General features: G+C 40.0%; 1 protein-coding gene across 2 annotated transcripts in view; it reads right to left on the bottom strand.

Annotated features, from left to right (window-relative positions):
• The window catches only part of PRDM11 (PR/SET domain 11), a 64,460-nt gene that overhangs the window by 12,858 nt on the left and 30,659 nt on the right, over nucleotides 1–20,943 (bottom strand). For both annotated transcript variants that reach the window (XM_048483724.1, XM_048483725.1), the window contains exon 6: nucleotides 6,062–6,249. In XM_048483724.1, coding sequence (XP_048339681.1) covers nucleotides 6,062–6,249 — 188 coding nt within the window. The remainder of the gene's footprint in view (nucleotides 1–6,061; nucleotides 6,250–20,943) is intronic.

Below are 20,943 nucleotides of genomic sequence, written 5' to 3'. Positions count from 1 at the left end.
GATTGCCATACAGATGTAGGCTTCAGACACTTATAAGAGAATACAAATTAAAAATAGCTGGCTTAACACAATAGATAGCCAACATGTATCAAAATGAGACTACATTGACTACTTGAAATTGTATTGATAGCTTTGACTTGGTAAAAGGTATTCAGTATATCACGAAGCTTGAAATCCACAGATTTCTATATGAAACCAGAAAAATGTACAGACCTTACTATTTTATTCAAGTGTGACATGAAACACAAGAACCCAAGGAAATTATGGTCTCAGTTTCCATTTTGTTTAGTACCAAATGGAGCTAGAACTTAGCAAATGACATCTGAGACTGAAGCATGTGCTAGTTTCAAAAGGTTGTTAAGTATGTGATCACTGTTAAAGTTATCAAAATAGTCAAGACATTATGTACATTAGCAATCAGAACAAAGGGAATAGCCAGATATCCTTACCTTGACATTCAAAAGATGTTGAGTTTGGTTCAATTTCCATCTTTCTTCTATCGTGTAAATAACTCCAAGCATCAAGACACACGGTTGCTTCCCAAACAAAATGCTGCTTTATGCTGATTTTTTTTCTTTTTCATTTTGAAAGAATATTTATGGTCTTGTAACAACTATAGGTTAAGTGTGAAATTTCAAATGCTGATACTACAGGTGCAAACATTTTGTTCTGATGTTCTCTGTGATGCTAGTGTAAAGCTGCTAAAGGGCTTTGTGACATTGCAATTGGTGCAACTATCATGTTACACAGAATTGCTGTGTTTTAGCATTGCATGTTTCAGAATGATGTGACAAGAATGTAAAAAATATACAAGACTTGACTGAGCTGGAGTATGGAACTGAATAGGGGAGTGAAAGAGACAGTTTATGGAAGATTCTTTAAACTACCCACCCACAGTTTAATATTCAATAAACATTAATCTGCAAAGGGAGTTGTGAATTGTTTCTAGAAATGAAATGAAGTGCTGTGTTTGTTTTGTGATTTCATGTCAATGTGTTATTTGGTACTAGGTGCAGAATTCATCCTACCAAGGAGATTTACTTTCCCTTTAAACAAAGAATGAGTTTGTAGCCCTCACACACATGAAAATTGAAAATATATGATGGCCACTGCTTGATTATATCACAGAAACTTATGGCAGTCATATTCCTAACAAGAGATATAGGCCTGATAGAGTTCCTTAACTCTCTGTGGAGAAATATGTTTTTCTTCTGAATGAGCAAAACCTTCACTTTCAGTTTTAAGAAGTTTTCTCTCCCTTGGCAGAGAACAGGCAGTACTGGGAAAGTCAAAATCAATAACTTTCCAGCCTCACTCCATCAGGCTTTATCATGGTAATCGCAACCCTGGTTAGAAGCCTGGCTGGATACAATGAGACAGTCAAGTCAAGGTAACATCTAGATGGAAACTGAGTTTTGAAAGTTGAAAATGATAGAGTAATGATTTCTGTTGATAGAGTCTTTAGAAGAAGCTTCTTTGACCAGCCCTGCCAGGGGTAGGCAAACAGAATTGTAAAGAATCCTTGGCAAAAGGAGGATGACTTCTTTGGTGCTGATTCCATCCGTGCAGATAGTTATACCTGAGTTCCTGCTTATGGTGACCATTGCCAGGTAGGAAACTGCAGGCCTGAACAGAAACTCTAAGACAGTGAGAACTGTTCAGAACCACTGGAACCTTTAAGTTAAATAGCCTGTCTTAGATTAACATCAGCTAGGGCAGGGGTAGGGAACCTGCGGCTCTCCAGATGTTCAGGAACCACAATTCCCATCAGCCCCTACAAGCATGGCCAATTGGCCATGCTGACAGAGGCTGATGGGAATTGTAGTTCCTGAACATCTGGAGAGCCGCAGGTTCCCTACCCCTGAGCTAGGGTATATACAGAGGGAGGGACAGAGGTACTTCACATTTACATTTTTCTTTTGGATCCTTTGATCAATCTGTTGCTGTATTAAGAGTATGAGTGTGAGCATTTCTTTTTAATAAATGTTTTAAAACTCTTAATATCGGTAGCTGTTTTCTGTTACAGACAGCCGTTCACCATTTTGGAAGTACTATTTCAAAACAAACACCAAGTGAAGGGGAGGAGGCAGTCAATAGGCAGGTTGCTAGTCCAGTGGTGCACAAGTGAAGTAAACTGTTCCTGTGGTAACCAGACACCAGGCAGTTAGAGGTATAGGCATGAGGTGAGGCATGAAAATGACAATGCAGGAAAGGGAAGCTGAGAGCCTTGATCCTCTCAGTAGGAAATTCCTACAAAGGCCAAATAGTGGCAATGCTTGCACTGAAAGAAGGAGAGAAAAACTCCTCCAAGGGTTGGGAAAGTCAGACGCAGAAGGGCAAAACAGAACAGGGTCTGCATATCAGTGGGGCTGTTCTATCACAGTCTCCTATGATTAGCAAATGCTGAATAAATTAGCAAATGATTACAAACATGGATAACTTGCATAATTTCGACAGATTTCGTTTTTAAACTTTTTTTAAAAAAACCCTGTGTGATGTATACACAACCCTGAGCGTGAATAGATTTTCATTATTTTTCCTTTAATATAAGACCAACCAAAAACAAAGCAAACTGCTTAAAAGACTTCTCCTTTAAAACAATGAAAATTTCAAAGCAAATGACAAGAAAAACAACCTAAGAAATCCTTATAAAAGAGAGGTATTAAGTTTTTCAACCAGGAAAAAATTCAGTTTGAAAATATCTGTTGGGATTTTGCCTGAACTTATTTTAGTTTTATTGATTATGGTGCTTGTTATCTTCCAGCCCCATAAAACTATGACATTAGGTGTCTATGGGCATGTCTCAATGCCTTCATCAAGAACTGCAAGAATTTAAGGATCTTGGGTATTTTATGACAGATGGTAACACCCTGACTCTGTAAGTGTGCTAAGATGACCACCTCCTTCTCTTAACCACAATTATATCAAGGATAAAATTATAGGGAACTACAATGTAATTATGTATTTGTGTATACAACTGGAATAAGGAGTATGCATGGGAAATTTAAATACAGACACATCTTAAGTAGAGGTTGAGATATCATGGAATTTTTGGATGATGAGGGGACAATATCAGAGTCTCACAGACACAGTCTCACAAGCCTCCCTAAAATAAAGCATGCAAGTCCCATATTCACACTCAAGACAAGGAAAGGAGTACAAGGCTTAATCTCTCTTTAGGGAAACTCACAAAATAAGTTCCTTCAGTCTCTAATGAGCACCTAGGACTGAAGGAAGCTTTGTCCCTCTGTCCAGAAGGCTGCTTGGAAAGGGCCAGAGGTGTAATACTCATGGGTTCATCTTGTGAGCTGAACTGCCCTACTGCCTGTACATACAGCAGAATTTGATGGTAGAGATCTGAGGAAATAAAATGGACAGACTGTTGGGAAGAGCGCTTGTTCTTAATGATCCTTTACGTAAAAAACTCACTCCAATTTTTTAAAAAAAAGATAATTTCAGAGAAAAAGATTCTTATCTATGCCTCCACATTCATTTTTGTTGTTTTTACTGTGATCTGATTGATTCCGGCCCCTGATTCCGGCTCCTCAGCACCTTACCAATGCTTTCTGCTATGTGGATAGACTAGGCTCTCTAGATCTGCTTCTAGCTAAGCATCCCCTCGCTCCTGCCTTTATGACAAATTCCTTCGTACACCATTAGGTATCTTTACAAGCTGATAGCCCCGACCCTGAAGTTTGTGAAAAAACAAGGGGCTTCATTGACCTATAGAGATGGTTCAGTATGTGGCGTTCCCTTAATTAGCAGTTCACAAATGTTCTATGCCAATAAAGGCTTGCTTGTAGTGTAGTTCATAAATGTTAACCCTCTGGTCTTTTTTTTTTTTAAATAGGCTTTTGATGATTGGTATCTTTGTATGTGTGAGACAGGGATGAAATCTTATTTATAATGCTAACACAGCATCTTAGTAATATGTTCCATGCACTCATATATAACAGTGGGCCTGACAACAACTCTTCCACCTTCCAGGAGTCCACATTTTACAAAGGAATGCCTTTTACCAAGTCAAAGCATCAAAGCAGCAGCTGAAAGTAATGATGCTGGTGAGAATTCTAGAGACAAAGATAGCTAATTTGCCTCTTGTAGATCATATCTGCTTAAGGTTTAGGGTTTTGATCACAACATTACAAGATGGATTACAGCCAATTTAGAACTACTTGAAATTGTTTGTAAACTGAGTAGATAGTCAATACTGGGCACTGGATCTAGTCCATTGTGTTTATTCCTCAGCTCAAAAGAGAATAGCAGTTTTAATTCATTATGCATGAAATAAGAGAGCTCATAAATTGTGTGTAAGAGTTTAAGCTCAGTTACCAGTTTTATGTATTTCAGGTAAAATACCTGTTCTACACCCAAACTGAAAACACATCCAAAGGACACATCCACAAATGGTACAGTAAGAATGTATTTGAAATGTCAAATGTAGTTCAGTGAAAGTACCATTTCAAAAGTAGAGAAAAACAGAAGAGAATGAACTTAAAGCACTGTGTGACCAAAATACACAACCCCAGGGGAAACCTACATTGATCTGGTCTGGGAAACTGTTATGAGAGATACCAGGAATACAGATCTAACAAAACCACTGCCACAGAGTGACTTTTATATTTAGGGTCACAGTCATAGGTAGCCCTATTCTTCATGTATTTGTCTACTACAATTTTTTCACCCTCACAAAAGCTTGTAGATGTTTCCAAAAACAGAGCTGTAGTACGGTAGAACAAACATCTGTGTGGAAACAGTCCATCTGATCACATAACTATCCTTTGTGAACCAACAGAAAGTAGGCCTGGGAACAGGACACAAGAAGCACATACCCAGGCAAGCAGACACTGTAGTTAAAAAGAAGGGGTCAACAGAGGAATAGCAGAGCTCCCAAATGTACTTTTAAAAATCACTGTGGTCTTGTTATAGCATGCTGATATCTTTCCCCAGTCTGTTATTTGACTCAAAAAACCTGCATTACTGGTAAGCATTAGCATTGGGTGTTCCTCCACATTTTATTATTTGGGTTTTTATGAAGACTAAAATAAATTCCTTGGTTGCAAAGACCCGTGGATGTGCATTTTTGCAACACTGAGATTCAGGGATATCAGAAAAGCACATCAACATCTCACAGTATATTGGGAGGTGAGAGGAGGAGGAAGGAAACATTTGAAATTAGCCCTTCATAAGCCCCAAAGCATGGTTGTTAATACTGCAGCACAGAAATGGCTGGTTTTGAAGGGATTTTCTTCTATTTTCTCCTCTGTTGTGTTTCAATAAAAGCTTCTGCTGTGCTATGGATATGGTTCTGCTAGAATCCTTGAAGCCCTAGTTGTGAAACTACAAATGCACAGAACTTGGGGGGGGGGGGAATTCTCTGGTGTCTGCAGTCACCAAGAACCCACAGAACCAGGGAGGAGAGTTCTCTATTTCATTCTTGGGTGTAGCTCCTCAACGTTCTATGAAATTCAGTAGATCAGAGTGAAACTCCTAGAGTAGGAAGATAAAAGTAGGCCCCTGTGCAAGCACTGGGTCATTACCAGCCCATGGGATGACATCACATCACAACATTTACTAGACAAATTATGTTTACAGGATGGTTTGCCACTGCCTTCCCCAGTCATCTACACTTTAACCCCAGCAAACTGGGGTACTCATTTTACTGATCTCAGAAAGATGGAAGTCGAAGAAAACCTTGAGTCGACTACCTGAAAATGACTTCTGTCAAAACTGAACTCAGGTTGTGAACAGGACCTTTGACTGCAGTACTGTGAATCAAGTTCAGGACCCCACTGTTAACTTGATAATATATGCCCAGAAATTAGAATTAACTAAATGCGATGTCTCCACACACCTAGAATGCCCAACCTGTGATAACTTATGGCAACTTGGTTTTCTGTTCATTTCAGTCTCCAGACATTGCATTTTTGTCAGCTTTACTGCGTACTGAAAATGTTACTAGGTTTGTTCCTGCTTTGAGAGCTTTTGTTGGCTGAAGTGTGCAAAACATTCAAAAAGAAATAGTAAACGCCTCAGAGCAAAAAGAAGAGAAACCACCCACCTCTTGTGAGGTTTCTGTTGATTGTCTCCTGAGACATGCTGTGCAACCTCTTCATGTAATCCTCACTGTACCAGACCCTTAGCCTCTCTCCTGGCCGGATGTCCCGACACGTTCGGAAGTAGATCCTCTCACTGTGCTGGAATGCCATAAGGTTCTGTTCTCTCTCCTCTCGAGATATGGGCACATACCTGAGGACAACAGGACATATTTTGACTCACAAATAGGCTTCATAAAAATAAAAACAAACCTTTTCTACAGCCATGTCAGAGGGTGACCTTGCAAGTACCACAGAAAAAGGAGTACTGGATGACATGAATGACAATATGCAAACTGATGGGGCAGTATGAAAACAACATGCATATCTAAGGAATGTTTAAGGACTTTTTGAAACTGGTGTACCATTCTGCCTGGGAAGAGATTTGATTGTTCTCAAGAGTGCATCTTCCCCGACCAAGAACTTGAGCATGTTTGCAAAGTGCTTATTTGACTTAAATACAATTTATGGCCCTTGGATTAAAGTGTTTTTCTTTATACACTTATAATCAAGAGCAGCAAATTCTCACCACTGGCCACTGCATGGAATACCTTTGACATGAAAGCAATTCTGAGCAGCCTCTGCTAAGCAATAATATGTTTTATAGTATTTTTTTTTTCATTCCACATGAAAACTCTGAAAGAACCATTACATTCTTCTTCTTTGGAAGTTCCAGGTCAGAGATACAAAAAGGTAGGGATAGCTATGGTAAGCCATGACCAGATTTTTGTATCATTACTCTTGAAGTGCAATACCATGCTCTACAAGAAGTAATGTGTTTGTCAAGCAGTCATGCTGCTGCTACAGCATCAGTACAAAATAAATCCCAGCCAGTGAAAAACAAGTTCTCAGAAAGACAATGAAAAATCTGGAATTTTCATCTATCACTGTCACCACATTATAGCATGAATGATAGCAATGCTTAGCATCTGTATCATGCTTGAAGAGTGTTCAAAGTGTATCATAAATATTCTATTAATGGCTCATATGACAACTTTGCAAAGATGCTATGTTATTTCTCCAATGGAATGCTAGTTGAAAATGTGCCTAAGACTACTGAAAGATCACAATAAAGGCAAAATCTGAATCACTGATATCCTGGGTCACAGTTGATCCTCTTAGCTGGACAATTAACCTCACTCTTTTTAATGAATCATGCTATTACTTGTTATGTGCCTATGATAATCTGCATGTTTTAAAGGAAAGCCACAAGAGTCACGAGGGTATTTGAAAGGGAACCCTTTTCAGATTTAATTTGGATTAATGAATATTGTATAGCAGCAGTGTCTGCCAGATCATATTAATTATACTTTAGAGGTGGAAAATGTTAGAGGAAAAATTAAGTTGGCAATCATATATTGATCTATGTTTGAAAAAAAACAATGATCTTCAACCTCTATTTCAGTCTCATCCACAAGACAATTAGTCACAATCCCAAATCGAATACATCTATGAATAGAAAAGATCTTCTTAAAGTGCCTATCAGGGTCAATGTATACCCATAGGATCTTGCTTATGCCATATTACACACTTATTTTGTGATAGAATCCTGAATTGTCACATTAAAAAGCAGCCTTAGAAGCAACTAACAAACTCTAATCCTTTATACATTATGCACGGAATGAGAAATTGTCAGACCAAAATCTGATTAGGATCTGGTGTGACTAAATTGGTTCAGATGCTTTGGAATGACACAGAATAGATTCCCTTCTTTTTTCTTACACCCGATTCAGTTATGCACTGTTCGAATACCAACTGATTTAGCTATTCCTGTGCAATTTGTGGACACGTAATTCCTTTTAGTGAAATGCCTCCATCTGTATTTTTGAGTGACCAACAAAGGAGAAACATACACATAGCCCAGGATTACAGTAATTGTGGAAACAGCATAAGGGCACCCCAAATATGAAGCTTTGCACATTTAGGAAAGGGGGTCCAGAGACTGTATAACAAACCCAAGCGTCACCAAATCACATCACTAAGGACTGCGAGATGACAGTGGCAGGGGAAGATGCTGCAACTTGCTAAACAACCTTTTAAGAATCAGCCATTTTTTTCAGGTGCAGGGTTGGCACATGCTTGCTGCCACTGACATGGACCAATCTTTTAGTTATTTAGAGGTCATATTGCATTGACCACCCTCTCTCTTTCCTGGCTGTTTTTTTTCTTTTTAATTTAACATCAGTTTTAAGCTATTAACTATTTCAAGCCTATATGCAGTACAAGGAGCTATATGAAACCCTTGCTCTTTGGCGCTCAGCCTTAAATACTAGTTTATAGTAGAGTATATTCATTTATTTTATTTAGAACTACATTTTGATTAATATATTTTTTAACTATTGGCACTCTTAATTGAGATTTAAATTGTGGTCTTTTAGAAGTTTTTAAAAGAATTATTTTATTTACACTGGAAGCTGCCCTGAGTTCTGCAATGTAGAAAAATAGGTAATAAGTGTTTTCAATCATCATCATCTACTGGACTCCCTATCTGTCAAACTGATCTCACAGGACAAGTACAGTTATGGGATCAGTTGAAGTCAAACATCTTTGCTTTCTGTTTAACAGGTATAACATGCAAATTTTGGTGTTTTTGTATAAAATATAGTTTTTCAGGAGCATGAAGACATTGTAGGCACTTTCATATTAATACAATATCAAAATACATGTTGAGTGAAAGAAAGCAGTACACCTGTAGCCCTTAAAGTGGCGGTATCTGTTAAGTGCAACTATAAAATGGCTGATCTTGTGTGGATGATGAAAGCTGCAAAACAAGGCTACCACAATCAAGGAAGTGGTCTTTCCTTACTTGGAGCAATCTCCAGATATGTAGAAAAATGACTTTATAATTTAACCAAAGAAGTAAAGAAAAAATATGTAAAGAAGTGGTCTGCGGAGGACTGACAACATTCCAGAAGAATGGCATGATGAGATCCTCCAAATGTTAGAATAAGGAAAAGAAAGGGAGCATGGGAGACGCCAGCCAGCTGGAGTCTTGAGAGCTCAGGGATTCCTGCAGGGAGTGTTGTTTGTAAACAGGGAAGATTTCACAGTTGTATCTCCCTGATTTCTTGCAGGCTCCCAGCTTGCACAGAACTGATTATCATGACCTTGGTCTCTAGTAGAGATGCAGAGGTCTATTTCGAAACCAATTCGGAGGTAATATATGTTACCAGTTCTTCTGATACTCTGACAGCTCAACACTGTGGTGAAAACAAATGTGAAAGAAATGACAGTGACTCTGAACATGTGGATTGTTGAAACCACCCAATAAATTATCATGCTAAAGGTTCACAACGTTTTCTTTCTTTGAACCTCCACCCTAAATCGCAGAAGGCATACCTATAGGCTACCAAAAAGCATTAGGAATTAAAGACTCCAAGCCAGAGCAATGTTTCATTGAGGCAAAGGTTGAACAGTCATAAAGAACTTTACCAAGAGATAAAGGCTACAGTTGACTGCTGCTTTGGAACTTCCCCTGGTCTTGCAGATCTGGCTTCTGACCTTCACTCTGACTCCACTCCCAGCTGGATCATTTTAGAGTGCAGGTGACATCCAAAAAATCCTAAATTCTCCTTTTGAAACATCTGCACGTTTAAAGTCAGCATGTCAAAGAAAAAGCTAGACTAGAACTCCTCTTTCTGGCTTCTAGCGTGAATATGAAACGCTTTGGATGGGAAAAAAGACATCTCAGGACTTCAGCCATAGAAAGAAGAATGACCAGATCAAAAATGAGAGCTTAACATGGGCAGAATCTTATTACAGTGGAACCTTCAATCCTGTGAGTCCCTGATTGCAATCTAACTCAACAAGACCCAGGTTTACCACCTCTGTGAGAAACAGTCCTCTGTTTTCACTCCTTGCTGTTCTAGATTCTATTGCCCAAGTGATGAAATGCCTGTTCTCCAAACGAGTCCTTAGCAGTGCACTTCCACTATCTGTTATTGGCTGCATCAGTTGCTCCCAGTCTGGTTCTTCAAGGCTTTTCCTAGCGTCGTATAGCCCACTAGAATAAGCCACTGATCAGTACCCATTAACCATTACAGCCTACAATTTTAAAATACTTATGATATGGTTTGGTTATTGCTTGTTTTTTTGGTAATTGTTTTAATCTTATCTTTCCAACAACCTGCTCATAAACTCATAACAAATATATCAGTAATACCTGCTTACCAAGAAACTATTTTCTCAAACAATAAACACTGCATCATTTAAATTTTGAAAATTAAATAAAAAACCTTTCACATATGCTAAAAATACTGCTAATCACGTTATATATATTTTTTCAATTATTTCCTCTAAAAATATGTGTTTACTAGAAATAATCAAATCCTTTCCCAATAGCTTCATGTGCCCTAGCCATACTCAAGAGGTAACTCCCTGATCCAGATACCTACAAAAGCAAGTAAGACATAACAAGGAACTGACCTACAACAGGAAGTAGGTCTTTTGGGAGGTTATTATGCCAACCTACTGGCCAGCAATCAGTACAAATAACTGCAAATCCCAGGTGGGCAAGAGCTAAAACATCTGGCCAATTCAGGAGAAACAATAAGAGCTTCAATAAAACACAGAAATCTCATCTGAATATTGTGCCCAAGTGTCACTTTTAGAAATCATGGAGTCAAAAGGAGATACATGAATGTGAACGCTACACTTTGATTGGAAAAAAGACGTCTCAGGACTTCAGACACAGACAGAAGAATGACCAGATCAAAAATGAGAGTTTAAATATCTTTATTGTTAACAAAAATAGTAATACTTTCCATCATATATAAGAAATAAAATATTGGATAAGCACAGCATTAAAATCCAAAGGGGCACTTAAAACATGCCAGGTTTAAATAATCACATGTAAGCATTTAAAAGAGAAGAAAATTAACCCCTTCTTTCTAATTCTTCACACCACAGTAGTAAACTGGAGGACATACCTTTAAATGCATATCCTACTTTTCTTAAGTTTGGGTTTTAATTTTTTAAAGGAAACCAACCCAGATGATCCATGTAAATATTACCCTTTCCAAGTTCCTGAAACCCAGATTTCCAAGTTACTGAAACCCAGAATATCTAGTTCTTTGAGAAAAAGCTTAGCAGTAGTCAAGAATGGCAACTACTTGTAAAGCTTATACAGCAGCAATTCTTCCAGCACTGAAATCCTAGAGGCTGCTTTTGCAATTATACCACCAGCACCTCCTCTGACATCCTCATTAATCCCAACAACCTGAGAACCTACATTAGAAACTTGATCATCATTGTCCAGTAATGATTAGCATTCCAATACATAGCACCATCAACACACAAAGTACTTGATGGAACTAACATAAAAAAATGTGCCTTCCTGCCCCACGGGGCTTACAACCTACACATATTTGCAGGGAACAAGACCCACTTATTTCAGCGGTGGAATGCTTCCATGTTCTGTGCAATATTTCCTTCAAGTAAATAAAACAGTGCTGTAGAAGGAACAAAATATACAAATATTTTATCTGCTTAATTCACATTTCTATGAATATAGAAATATTTAATCTATTTAATTCAAACTCGTATGTTTTTCTTTAAAGGATGTCATATGGCTTTTTCTCCCTGTAACTAGGCAACAATACTATGAGAAAAGTAGGCTTCTCTGAAACAGAGTTCCTTTAAATCAGTTCTAAAAAAGCTTTGCTAAGTTGATCAAGCTCATTACAGATCAGGCATCAAATGTGGTTTCATTCAGTTCTGCCTAAAGAGAATTCTCTCTTGTTACAGTTGGCTGCAGGGTGCGAGGGATAAATATAGACAGGGGAGCAAGTGCAGGTGCAAAAAACATTGCAGGGTCCATACAGTTTAACCATATGTGCTATAAAGCAGGAGTAATATACTGTTTAAACTCCTAATATCTAGCTGAGCATAGCCAAGTAATATAAAGCAAGGTCATGTCATAATTCATTTAGGCAAGAATACGTCTTCATTTGCCTCTCACAATGTTAAACAGTAAACTGGCATAAGAAAACATATGCAAGGAAATCTTCAACAGAGAAGGTCCAAAGAAAGCATTTTTGTAGTATCTCTAACTTAATACAGCAATTCTGTTGCAGGTAGGACTACACTGGTGTATCCTCTGGAATTTGGGCATGCTCCATTTTTGCTTGATTCTGTTCCTCCACCTGTTCCTCCCCCTCCCTGCAAGTTACAAAAGCAGCACAGTTTGCCAGCTAATCATACCCCACTAATCATAGTCTGATGTACTACAGATGGAGACAGATAATGAAGAAAAATCAATAGGCTAATTGCTGCTGCCATCCAAAATATGTCTGCTTGGAAAGCAAGTACTACTAGCTTCAGAATAATCTATCTTCAAGCAAGTATTCTTGTAAAATGCAATTTTATGTGCATTCTAGGATTCTTTATGTGCATTCTAGGATTCTGAACAGACGTCACACGATCCTTTCTTAAAGGTCTTGTTTCAGTGTATGTTTAGAAAATAATTTATTATTGTTGGCAAGCTTTGGAATTTTCTCACACCCTCCCCCCCCCCTTCCTATGGTTTTTTGCATTTTTACAACATTTAGCCAGTTTAAATATACCAAGTCTCTGTAGCCCTCATCCAAGACTACTTGCATAAACCTTGATAGGTGTGAAAGCTCTCTAGCAGAGGTCACATCTGAATCCTACTCAAGGTTATTTAATGGGGCTTTCTCCCAAGAAAGTGTTTTAACAGTGCAATTCTACATTTCCCATCCACACAGTGCCATGTGCAGAAGCAAAGCTGAACAAAAACAGATATTTTTGTGTATTATTTTAATTTTAAATGCAATTGTGTACATAAGCTTAAACAATGATGTTTCCTAAGCACTAGAGATCAAGAAAACAGATCTACACATATCTTAACTCTGTAATGCGGGAAAATCCCTTAAATATCGCTTATTCTTATTTATTGTGTCACAACTACATTGCATGTTCTGGTTCTGTGATTCAAAGTGCAAAGAGCCAAGCCCTACTGTGAAGCTGACGTGGTTTATATTACTCTAAAGAAAAGAATACTGCTAACCTCCCATGATCCTGCTGAAGAAGTATGCCAAGTCAGTATTCTCCCCCCGCTCCTTACAAAGAAAGCTAAAAATTGTGCTTTCTCTTTTGTGACCTAGTGGTACGAGCAGGAGGGGTCTGCTTGGAATGACTTTGCTTAATATCTGTCTTGAGTTCAGAAGGATTCTTTGATACAGCTGTCTGCAAATTAATTACCTGACTAACACTGGAGACCTGGCTTTTATTCAAAGTTTGGAGCTCATCCCTGATTTTGGTGAGAGTCTGGCACATCTGACTAACCTGCCCATTCAGCTCAGCCATCTTCTGGCTAATCATAAGCATGTTATTTGCCATGTCTCTGTGGATTGTCACCAGCTCTTGACAGAACTGCCTGAATAGCTCTGTCTGTTGAATATGGGAGTTGAAAAGCTGATGGTCAAAACCAGAGATAGGAGAGTTTTGAGCACCTGACCAAGAGGGCTTGCAGGAAGACTGGGGACATGGGCTCGGGTGCTTCATGTTCTGCCTTTGGCTAATCACATCCACATGATCTGATAAAGATGAAGAATGAAGGAAAGGCGGCACAGACAGCTGGTCAGCTACGGTTGAATTCCTCTGTAGAGATGAAAAATGCTTCTGTGAGGGGCCTGGAACATCTTCATCCTCATCAGCTTGAAAATGAAAAAGAAATATTGATTATTTGCAAGAGGACTTCCCTTCAACAGTCTGCTTCAAATAAAATCAACAAATCTTGGCATTTTGGTAAAATCCAACGACCTTTCGAGACAGATTGAAGAATTCACTTAACCATCACTGAGCCAACAAGGCAGAATAAGTATGACCAGAGCAATATTATCAAAAGATGGACAGTGTTCTATTTCTACAGAGCAATGTGCACAAAGACTGCTCTACTCCCATATTATTATTGGAGTTACTTGTAAAGTTCTCATTATTCTGCTTAATATCTATTGGATTACATGACTGGGTACTACTGCTTTGAAGCCACAGATCTCAGGTAAATGGAAAGCATCTACTTGTATATAAGACACGTACAAACACATGTTGAAACACAGCTACTAAAACACAATCTGCAACAGCTGATAACTTACTTGTTCTAATCACATACTAGATAACTAGATAACAGGAACCCGAAGTGCATCAAGTCAGTTAAAGGAAATCACTTTACGCTTAATCCTGTGAGAAATTCTGAACTCTTAGTCAATTTCTGATATTACGTATTTGGGATCTGGAAATCTGTGTCAAAGGCAGATATAACTCAGCAGAGAAAGGTTGTAGCTCCATGGCTGGAATGCAGTGGTTAGCGCGCAGAAGGTTCTAAATTCAGTCGCAGCTTCTCCAGATGAAGGACAAGTAGCAAGGCTGTCTGCTTAATGCCGATTTCTATCTGAATTGAGGCCTGGGTTTGAAATGGAAATGTCCTTGGTCATCCTAACTGATGATCTTTTCTGGAGGAATAACTATGTGAGTGCACCCCTTGTGGGTCTCCTGGACCTCTTGACAGCTTTTGATACTATTAACCAGGGCACATTTTGTAAAAAGAAAAGGTTACTTATATAGAAGGTTGCGCTGATTTCCACAAATTTCCCCTCAAGTCTTGGGAAAGTGCCTTCCCCCAAAGATGCTGTACACATTGCTAATGAGTACTGCCACAGAAAAGCTCTGCCATCACCCATATTCTTCTGAAGAAGATGGCTGAGTTGAGAACTGGGGTGGAGGTGCATGACAGGCCAGTTCTAGAAGGGGGTGCTGAGGGACTGCTACTCAGGCCCATGGTGTTTAAGCTATGGGGTCCCACAAGAGTTTATCTTGTCCCACCACTGTTGACATCTAAATGAAGCCACTGGGAAAGATCATGCAGAGAGCTGGAGTGATGTGCTGGAAATATAATCATTGCACTAAACACTATTTGTCTCTATGATTGCACTAAACACTATTTGTTGGCATCAGCTCAGCCAGACGGGTCTGTGGAGGTAATGAACAGGTTTCAAAAAGTAGCGGGGTGGACAAGCCCAACAAAATTGAAACTCAGACCAGATAAACCTGCTTGAGAACTAAGGAGTCAGCATGTCCTGGAAGGGGCTGAGCTTTTTCTGAAGATTCATAGCTTGAGGTGGATGCTAGATCCTGATCTAGGGATGAAGGCTTATGTCTTCTTAAAGGCATAGTGCACCTTTTATGTGCTTCTGCTAATTCTCAAGCTACAATTGTTCCTCAAAAAGTGTGGTTAGATTACTTTTAATGTAGTTTACGCGTATCTGCCTTTTCAAAACTCTCTGATGACTTCAATTGGTCCAGGATGTGGCAACCAGACTACTGACAGGGTTTGGCGCAGGAATCATATAACCTCTGTGATAAAATATTTGCACTGGCTGCCCGTCTGTTTATGGGTATCTCTGAAGCTGAAAATGGCTTGGGGCTGAGGCACTTGATGGACTGCATCTTTCTGCACTACCCATCTCATCTCCCCAAACCCTGCCCTCTGTACCCCCCACCAGCAGAGGTGAGACAGGAAGCAACCAGAGATGACTCTTCAGTGGTGGAACTTCACCTTTAGAGCGCCATCCCTTTTGAGGCTCTGCCTAATGCCTATGGCATGGTTGTTTAGGCATCAGGGCAGTACGTTTTTGAGTCAAGTTTTTAACTTAAAAAGTTTATTTTTTTCAGTTGTTTTGAACACCTGAAGCTACCATCTACCAATGGCCTACTCTGACAAGCAGCAACTTTCTAAGGTCTTGGGTCAAGGTTTTTCATATCACCTACTTTCTGATCCTCTTGAGATGCCAGTGATTCATGTTGGAACCTTTTATGGCCGGTTTATAGCAAAGGACTGTTTTGTAGATTTTTAAATACTGCTCCGTGTTTGTTTTATGCTATTTTAGGCCCATAGATTGTTTTGAATATTTATAATTTTTATGATTTTAAAGTATAGTGAGCTGCCTCAAACAGGACTACAAAGAGGCAGCATATGAATTCTCTAAATAAATAACCTGGGAACTTCCTCTAGTTGGCAGACTGTACTAAGCTAGAGTACATTAGCAGACCAGGTGCTTGGGAGCAGCAGCAACCACAGCAGCAGCAGGCCATTGCTTTCACATCCTGCATGTGAGCTCCCAAAGGCATCTGGTGGGCCAATGCGAGTAGCAGAGTGCTGGACTAGATGGACTCTGGTCTGATCCAGCAGGCTAGTTCTTATGTTCTTACATTGATCTCATAAGCTCAAGATTCACACCCCTAAATCAGCAGCTTGTCCATCCAATGCAAAAGGTTCCACCACTGCAAGGTAGTAGCACAGCTCACTACAGTGGCAAAACATTCATTTCTACCAAATCATTGAGAATGAGCAAGCTCAACACCAATACAGAGTAAGATAACCAATTAAAAGAAGTCTGGACAGACTTCATTATAAAGATCATGGTGATGAGCATCTAGAATGGTTTAGTAGTCCAGTATAAACCCGAGTATGAGATCATGTGCCACTTCCTTCTTCCCTTGCTTTATTATTCTTGATGCAATTCTGCCCATAGTCAACTGAACATAAAATCATTTGAAGGAAAATGATGGGCTTCTTGAATCTTTTTCAGGTTTAACCCATCATACTGCAAACTGTTGCTAAAGCAGTCTTATGCATATAGAAACACACTTTTATCCGTAAAAGCAATGAAAAGCAGTGGCGTATCTGCCTAGGGACAAGGGGTACCCCTTGTTCCGGGCGCCACTCTTCTGGTCATGTGTGGGGGGGTGCAAAATCAGCCCCCCACGTGACCAGGAAGTCCTGCTATCTCCTCGTTTTCACGTGCCTCGACCCCGCCCAAGGCACACAAAAACGATGAGGCAGCAGGACTTCCTGCTGCCTCCAAGCGCTCTCAATCCCACCCTGGACTCCCCCCTCCCTTCCTCCCCCCCTCTGCCAGCTGGGCTCCCAGCCGCCAGCCAGCAGTCTCGTCTGACCTCCCCTCCAGGCAGGCCAGAAGAGACTGCAGTCCTGGCCTGGGAGACCTTCTTTTATAAGCACTGAGGCCAGGGGTGGGGCTTGGGGAGCAGGAAGTCCCACCCCTTCCTGCTCCCCAAGCCCCACCCCCAACCTGGGGGCATCAGGGGCAGAGGGGGGGCAGAGGCTGGGGGCGTCCTGGAGACAATTTGTCTCCAGGCGCCATTTACCCCTGGAACGCCTCTGATGAAAAGCAAATTCTTATAGATTTGTGATGCTTACCCTGAGTTTTATGAATAGCAAACAGAATGATTTTTAAGTAGTCAGTCCTCAAACATCAGTTTTAATCATTTTTTAAATGTGTATCTCCTGTTATCAGCAAAATGCTCCTGATGTGACATCCAACTGATTTGATCACAGATTAATATATCCTCTTACGCATCACAAAAGCAACAACATAAAATCTACTGAAAACAACAATGTCATGTTTGACTTAAAGTGATTAGAGCAAAGGATGGTTCACACTAGAGATTATGGGATTCCTCTAGCTACATCTTGTTTAGGATTTGATCCATTTTTCATTCCTAGGGCTTGATGATCTTACAAAACTCTTAAACTTTGAGGAAGAGAACCCTGGATTAAAGAGAATGGTCCCTCCTTAAACCTTTTTCTCTCTAGCATCTGCAGAGATCAAAGGCATGTGAACATTTTAAGTTCCATGCATGTTCACTGCAACAATCCCATGATTTAGAGATTGCATAAAAGTGCCCTTTTGGCTTTGCTAAGGTTCCCTGGTTTTCATCAAGGACAATAAGGAATATCCCTCCTCCCATCATCATGGGTCCTGGATGGGTATTTCTTTGATTAAGAGACACCCGGAAAAGTGCTCCTGAACATTTAATAAATTTATTTAATGCAAATTAAATTATTGTCTAACATGATAGAATGTCTGTCTCACAAACAGTTGAAGATATGAAATTCTAGGATTAAATATTTGTACTTTTCATACAGTGGTCATAGATATACTTGTGCTACCTTTTGTAAACCTTGGCATTGTGGAACTTCATGATTATGCTCCCTGCCCACACCTGCAATTTCAGTAAACATCGAGGGATGGGGGAAAGAACAAGTAACCCCCCCCCAAACACATTTCCTCCTCAAATAACTAATTAGAAATCCCATAGATTGTGAATCAATCTGATAATTCACTGTCTGAGAGAGGAAATGATGATCCTGACAGGCATTGGCATGGGCACAAAATACCATATGTATTAAATCAGGGGTCCCCAACACAATTCCCACGGGCCCACCAGAACCTTTACTGGGGACCACCAAGTGTTTTGAGGAAGTGGGTGAGGCCAGGTGTGGCTTTTTCCCAGCAAGCCTTTTGATTGGCTGTGCAGATTTAAAACAACAACAACATTGCTTCGGCAGCAGCTGCCACTACAGCTCAAGGATCTGCACTATGTTACTTAAGTTAAGGTGTGACAATCATTTTGTGGCTGGCTCCATCACCCTTGATAGCTGTTTTGTGGTTCCCATTTCATTGTTGTGCCTACCATGCCATGTTAGAATTCCAAATCTACAGAGGCTCAAAATGGTTCGGGACCCCTGTATTAAATGAATGCACAGATATGTTATACTCAAATCTCTGCAATTTTTTGTCCCATTAGAGGGATGGAAATGTCATCAAAACTGTGATTACCATCCGTTCAGACAGTGTTGTATATGGCCAGTCAATGCATCTCTACATGCAATGGACAGTCAGTGTGGGGTAATGGTTAACAGCAGGTGGAGTCTAATCTGGAGAACCTTGTTTGATTCCCCACTCTTCCACATGAGTGGAGGACTACACGGGAGCCTGCTGAGTGACCTTGGGCTAGTTACAGTTCTTTGGACCTCTCTCAGTCACACCTACCTCACAAGGTGTCCACTGTGGGGAGAGGAAAGGAAAAGGAGTTTGTAAGCTGCCTTGAGGCTCCTTACAGAAGAGAAAGGAGTCCAAACTCCTCCTCCTCCTTCCTCTTCTTTTTCTATGGGAATCAACCCCTGATCTATATCCTAGATTAATTTATGATGAAGATTTGGTTCAAACCTTTTGTGTCTCACCTCCCCACCCTGGATATATGTGTGTGTAAAAAATAATCCAAGCATCTCCATAGGCTGGGAGCAGTTGCATAATACCTACCTTTGACCAAATTAGCAAAAAAGTATCCTAGCGTATACCAACTCATTTAATATACAGCTGAACACAATCTATTCATTAGCTAAGACTTAGGAAGGCAACAAGGTAGGAAGACCAAAGTACAACATGAATGGCTAAACCTAAGAGCATGTTTTCACAAGTAGGGCTGCTTGATCTTTTACATAATCCACTTCTTTGTCAGAACTGATATGTGCAGCAGGGGACAGGGGAAGAAAAGTAATACTTACAGCTAGTTGATGGGCTGTCAACCACGTCCAGATCCGCTCTCCGGAAGCCGCACATCTGGCGTGACGAATGCAGCGTCGACTCGATGGCTCTCTCGTGGGCGGTCAGGACAATGGCCGAGGGCCTCCCCATGCTGCCAGAACTGGAGAGGGACCTCTGCATGAATGTCAGTTTGTCTTTGGTCCTTCTCTTCATGTCATCCCATCTGTGCTTAATATCTTTAACAGATCTGGGGACCTGGCTCACCGATGTGATTTTTCTGGCTATGCCTTCCCAGATCTTGTCCCTGTCAGCATGGGATAGACGTATTGTCTCCCTTCCAAACAGCCTGGCTTCGTTCCGAGTCACTTCAGTGACCAGAATGTCCAGCTCCTCCTTGGAGAACTTGGGCTTCCTCTTTCGTTCAGTCATGTTCCTTGAGTCCAATATCCCACAAAGCACAAATGGGTAAAATGAAATCAATGTAAGGCACCCCCAAAACCACAGGCAAACTTGGTCAGTTATATGTTCATGCTCACCTTCTCCTGAACCCTTACAAAGCTGTCAGCTTTTCTATAAAGTGGCAGATACTTTACTTTTAAAATAATAGCAACTGGAGAAAAAATAACAAACATCCCATACAATATACCATTTTCACCTAAAACAGTATTGTTGCAAACTGAGAAATGTGCAAGAAATTCTGCATGATACACACTCAAAAGTATTCAGTTGATGGGGCTGACTTCCTAGTAAGCATGCTTAGGACTCAGTCATTCTTTTGCAAGAAAATTACAGCACATTCTCTCAAAACACAAAATAAATTCTAGAGATCTACAACGACAGAGATTGTTTTTTTCTTTTTTTAAAAAAAAAACCTGGAACACAAATCATTTAATTGGTTAAAACCAACTATGGCAAATAGTCCACACGTGGAGCATTCTTAAGCAGATCCACTCTGTAGTAAGTGATACATTAATCGGAAAGATTTTCTTCTAGGAAAGTATATTTCAGATTGCAGTAAAAGTCACTGTACTGTTATGGACTTTCTACATCTGGGAATGTTACAGTGAGCTATGTTTCCCAATTATTCACCTGATTCTGCTATCAGAGGTAAAAGGAAATTGAGAAGAACATGAGATGCCAGAATATAACATGGTTTTATTTCAAAACAGACACACTGGCCTGTGGAGAAAGCATCTACAAACACCACCAAGTACAACCACACAACCACATTGTTTCACAAGATTGTATAAAACTTTAGTATTTGAGGCTTCATACCTGAAATGTTAGTTCCACTTTTGCTATTTCAGGGCCATTTCATGTTGAGCAAGCACCACTAGCATTTGTGATGTGCCCTGTGAAGGGCATTCAAAGCAGGTTTTCTCCTTGGAGCCAACCTAGATTTCCCAGCCTCAGAATTCTCCTGCCCTAACCCAAAGCTTACATTATGGGAAACACTATAGTGTTTTTACTAAATCTACACA

This window comes from Sphaerodactylus townsendi, linkage group LG02 (genome assembly GCF_021028975.2).
Source record: "Sphaerodactylus townsendi isolate TG3544 linkage group LG02, MPM_Stown_v2.3, whole genome shotgun sequence".
NCBI classification, from domain to species: domain Eukaryota; kingdom Metazoa; phylum Chordata; class Lepidosauria; order Squamata; family Sphaerodactylidae; genus Sphaerodactylus; species Sphaerodactylus townsendi.
This window is presented reverse-complemented; position numbering and strand designations above follow the sequence as displayed.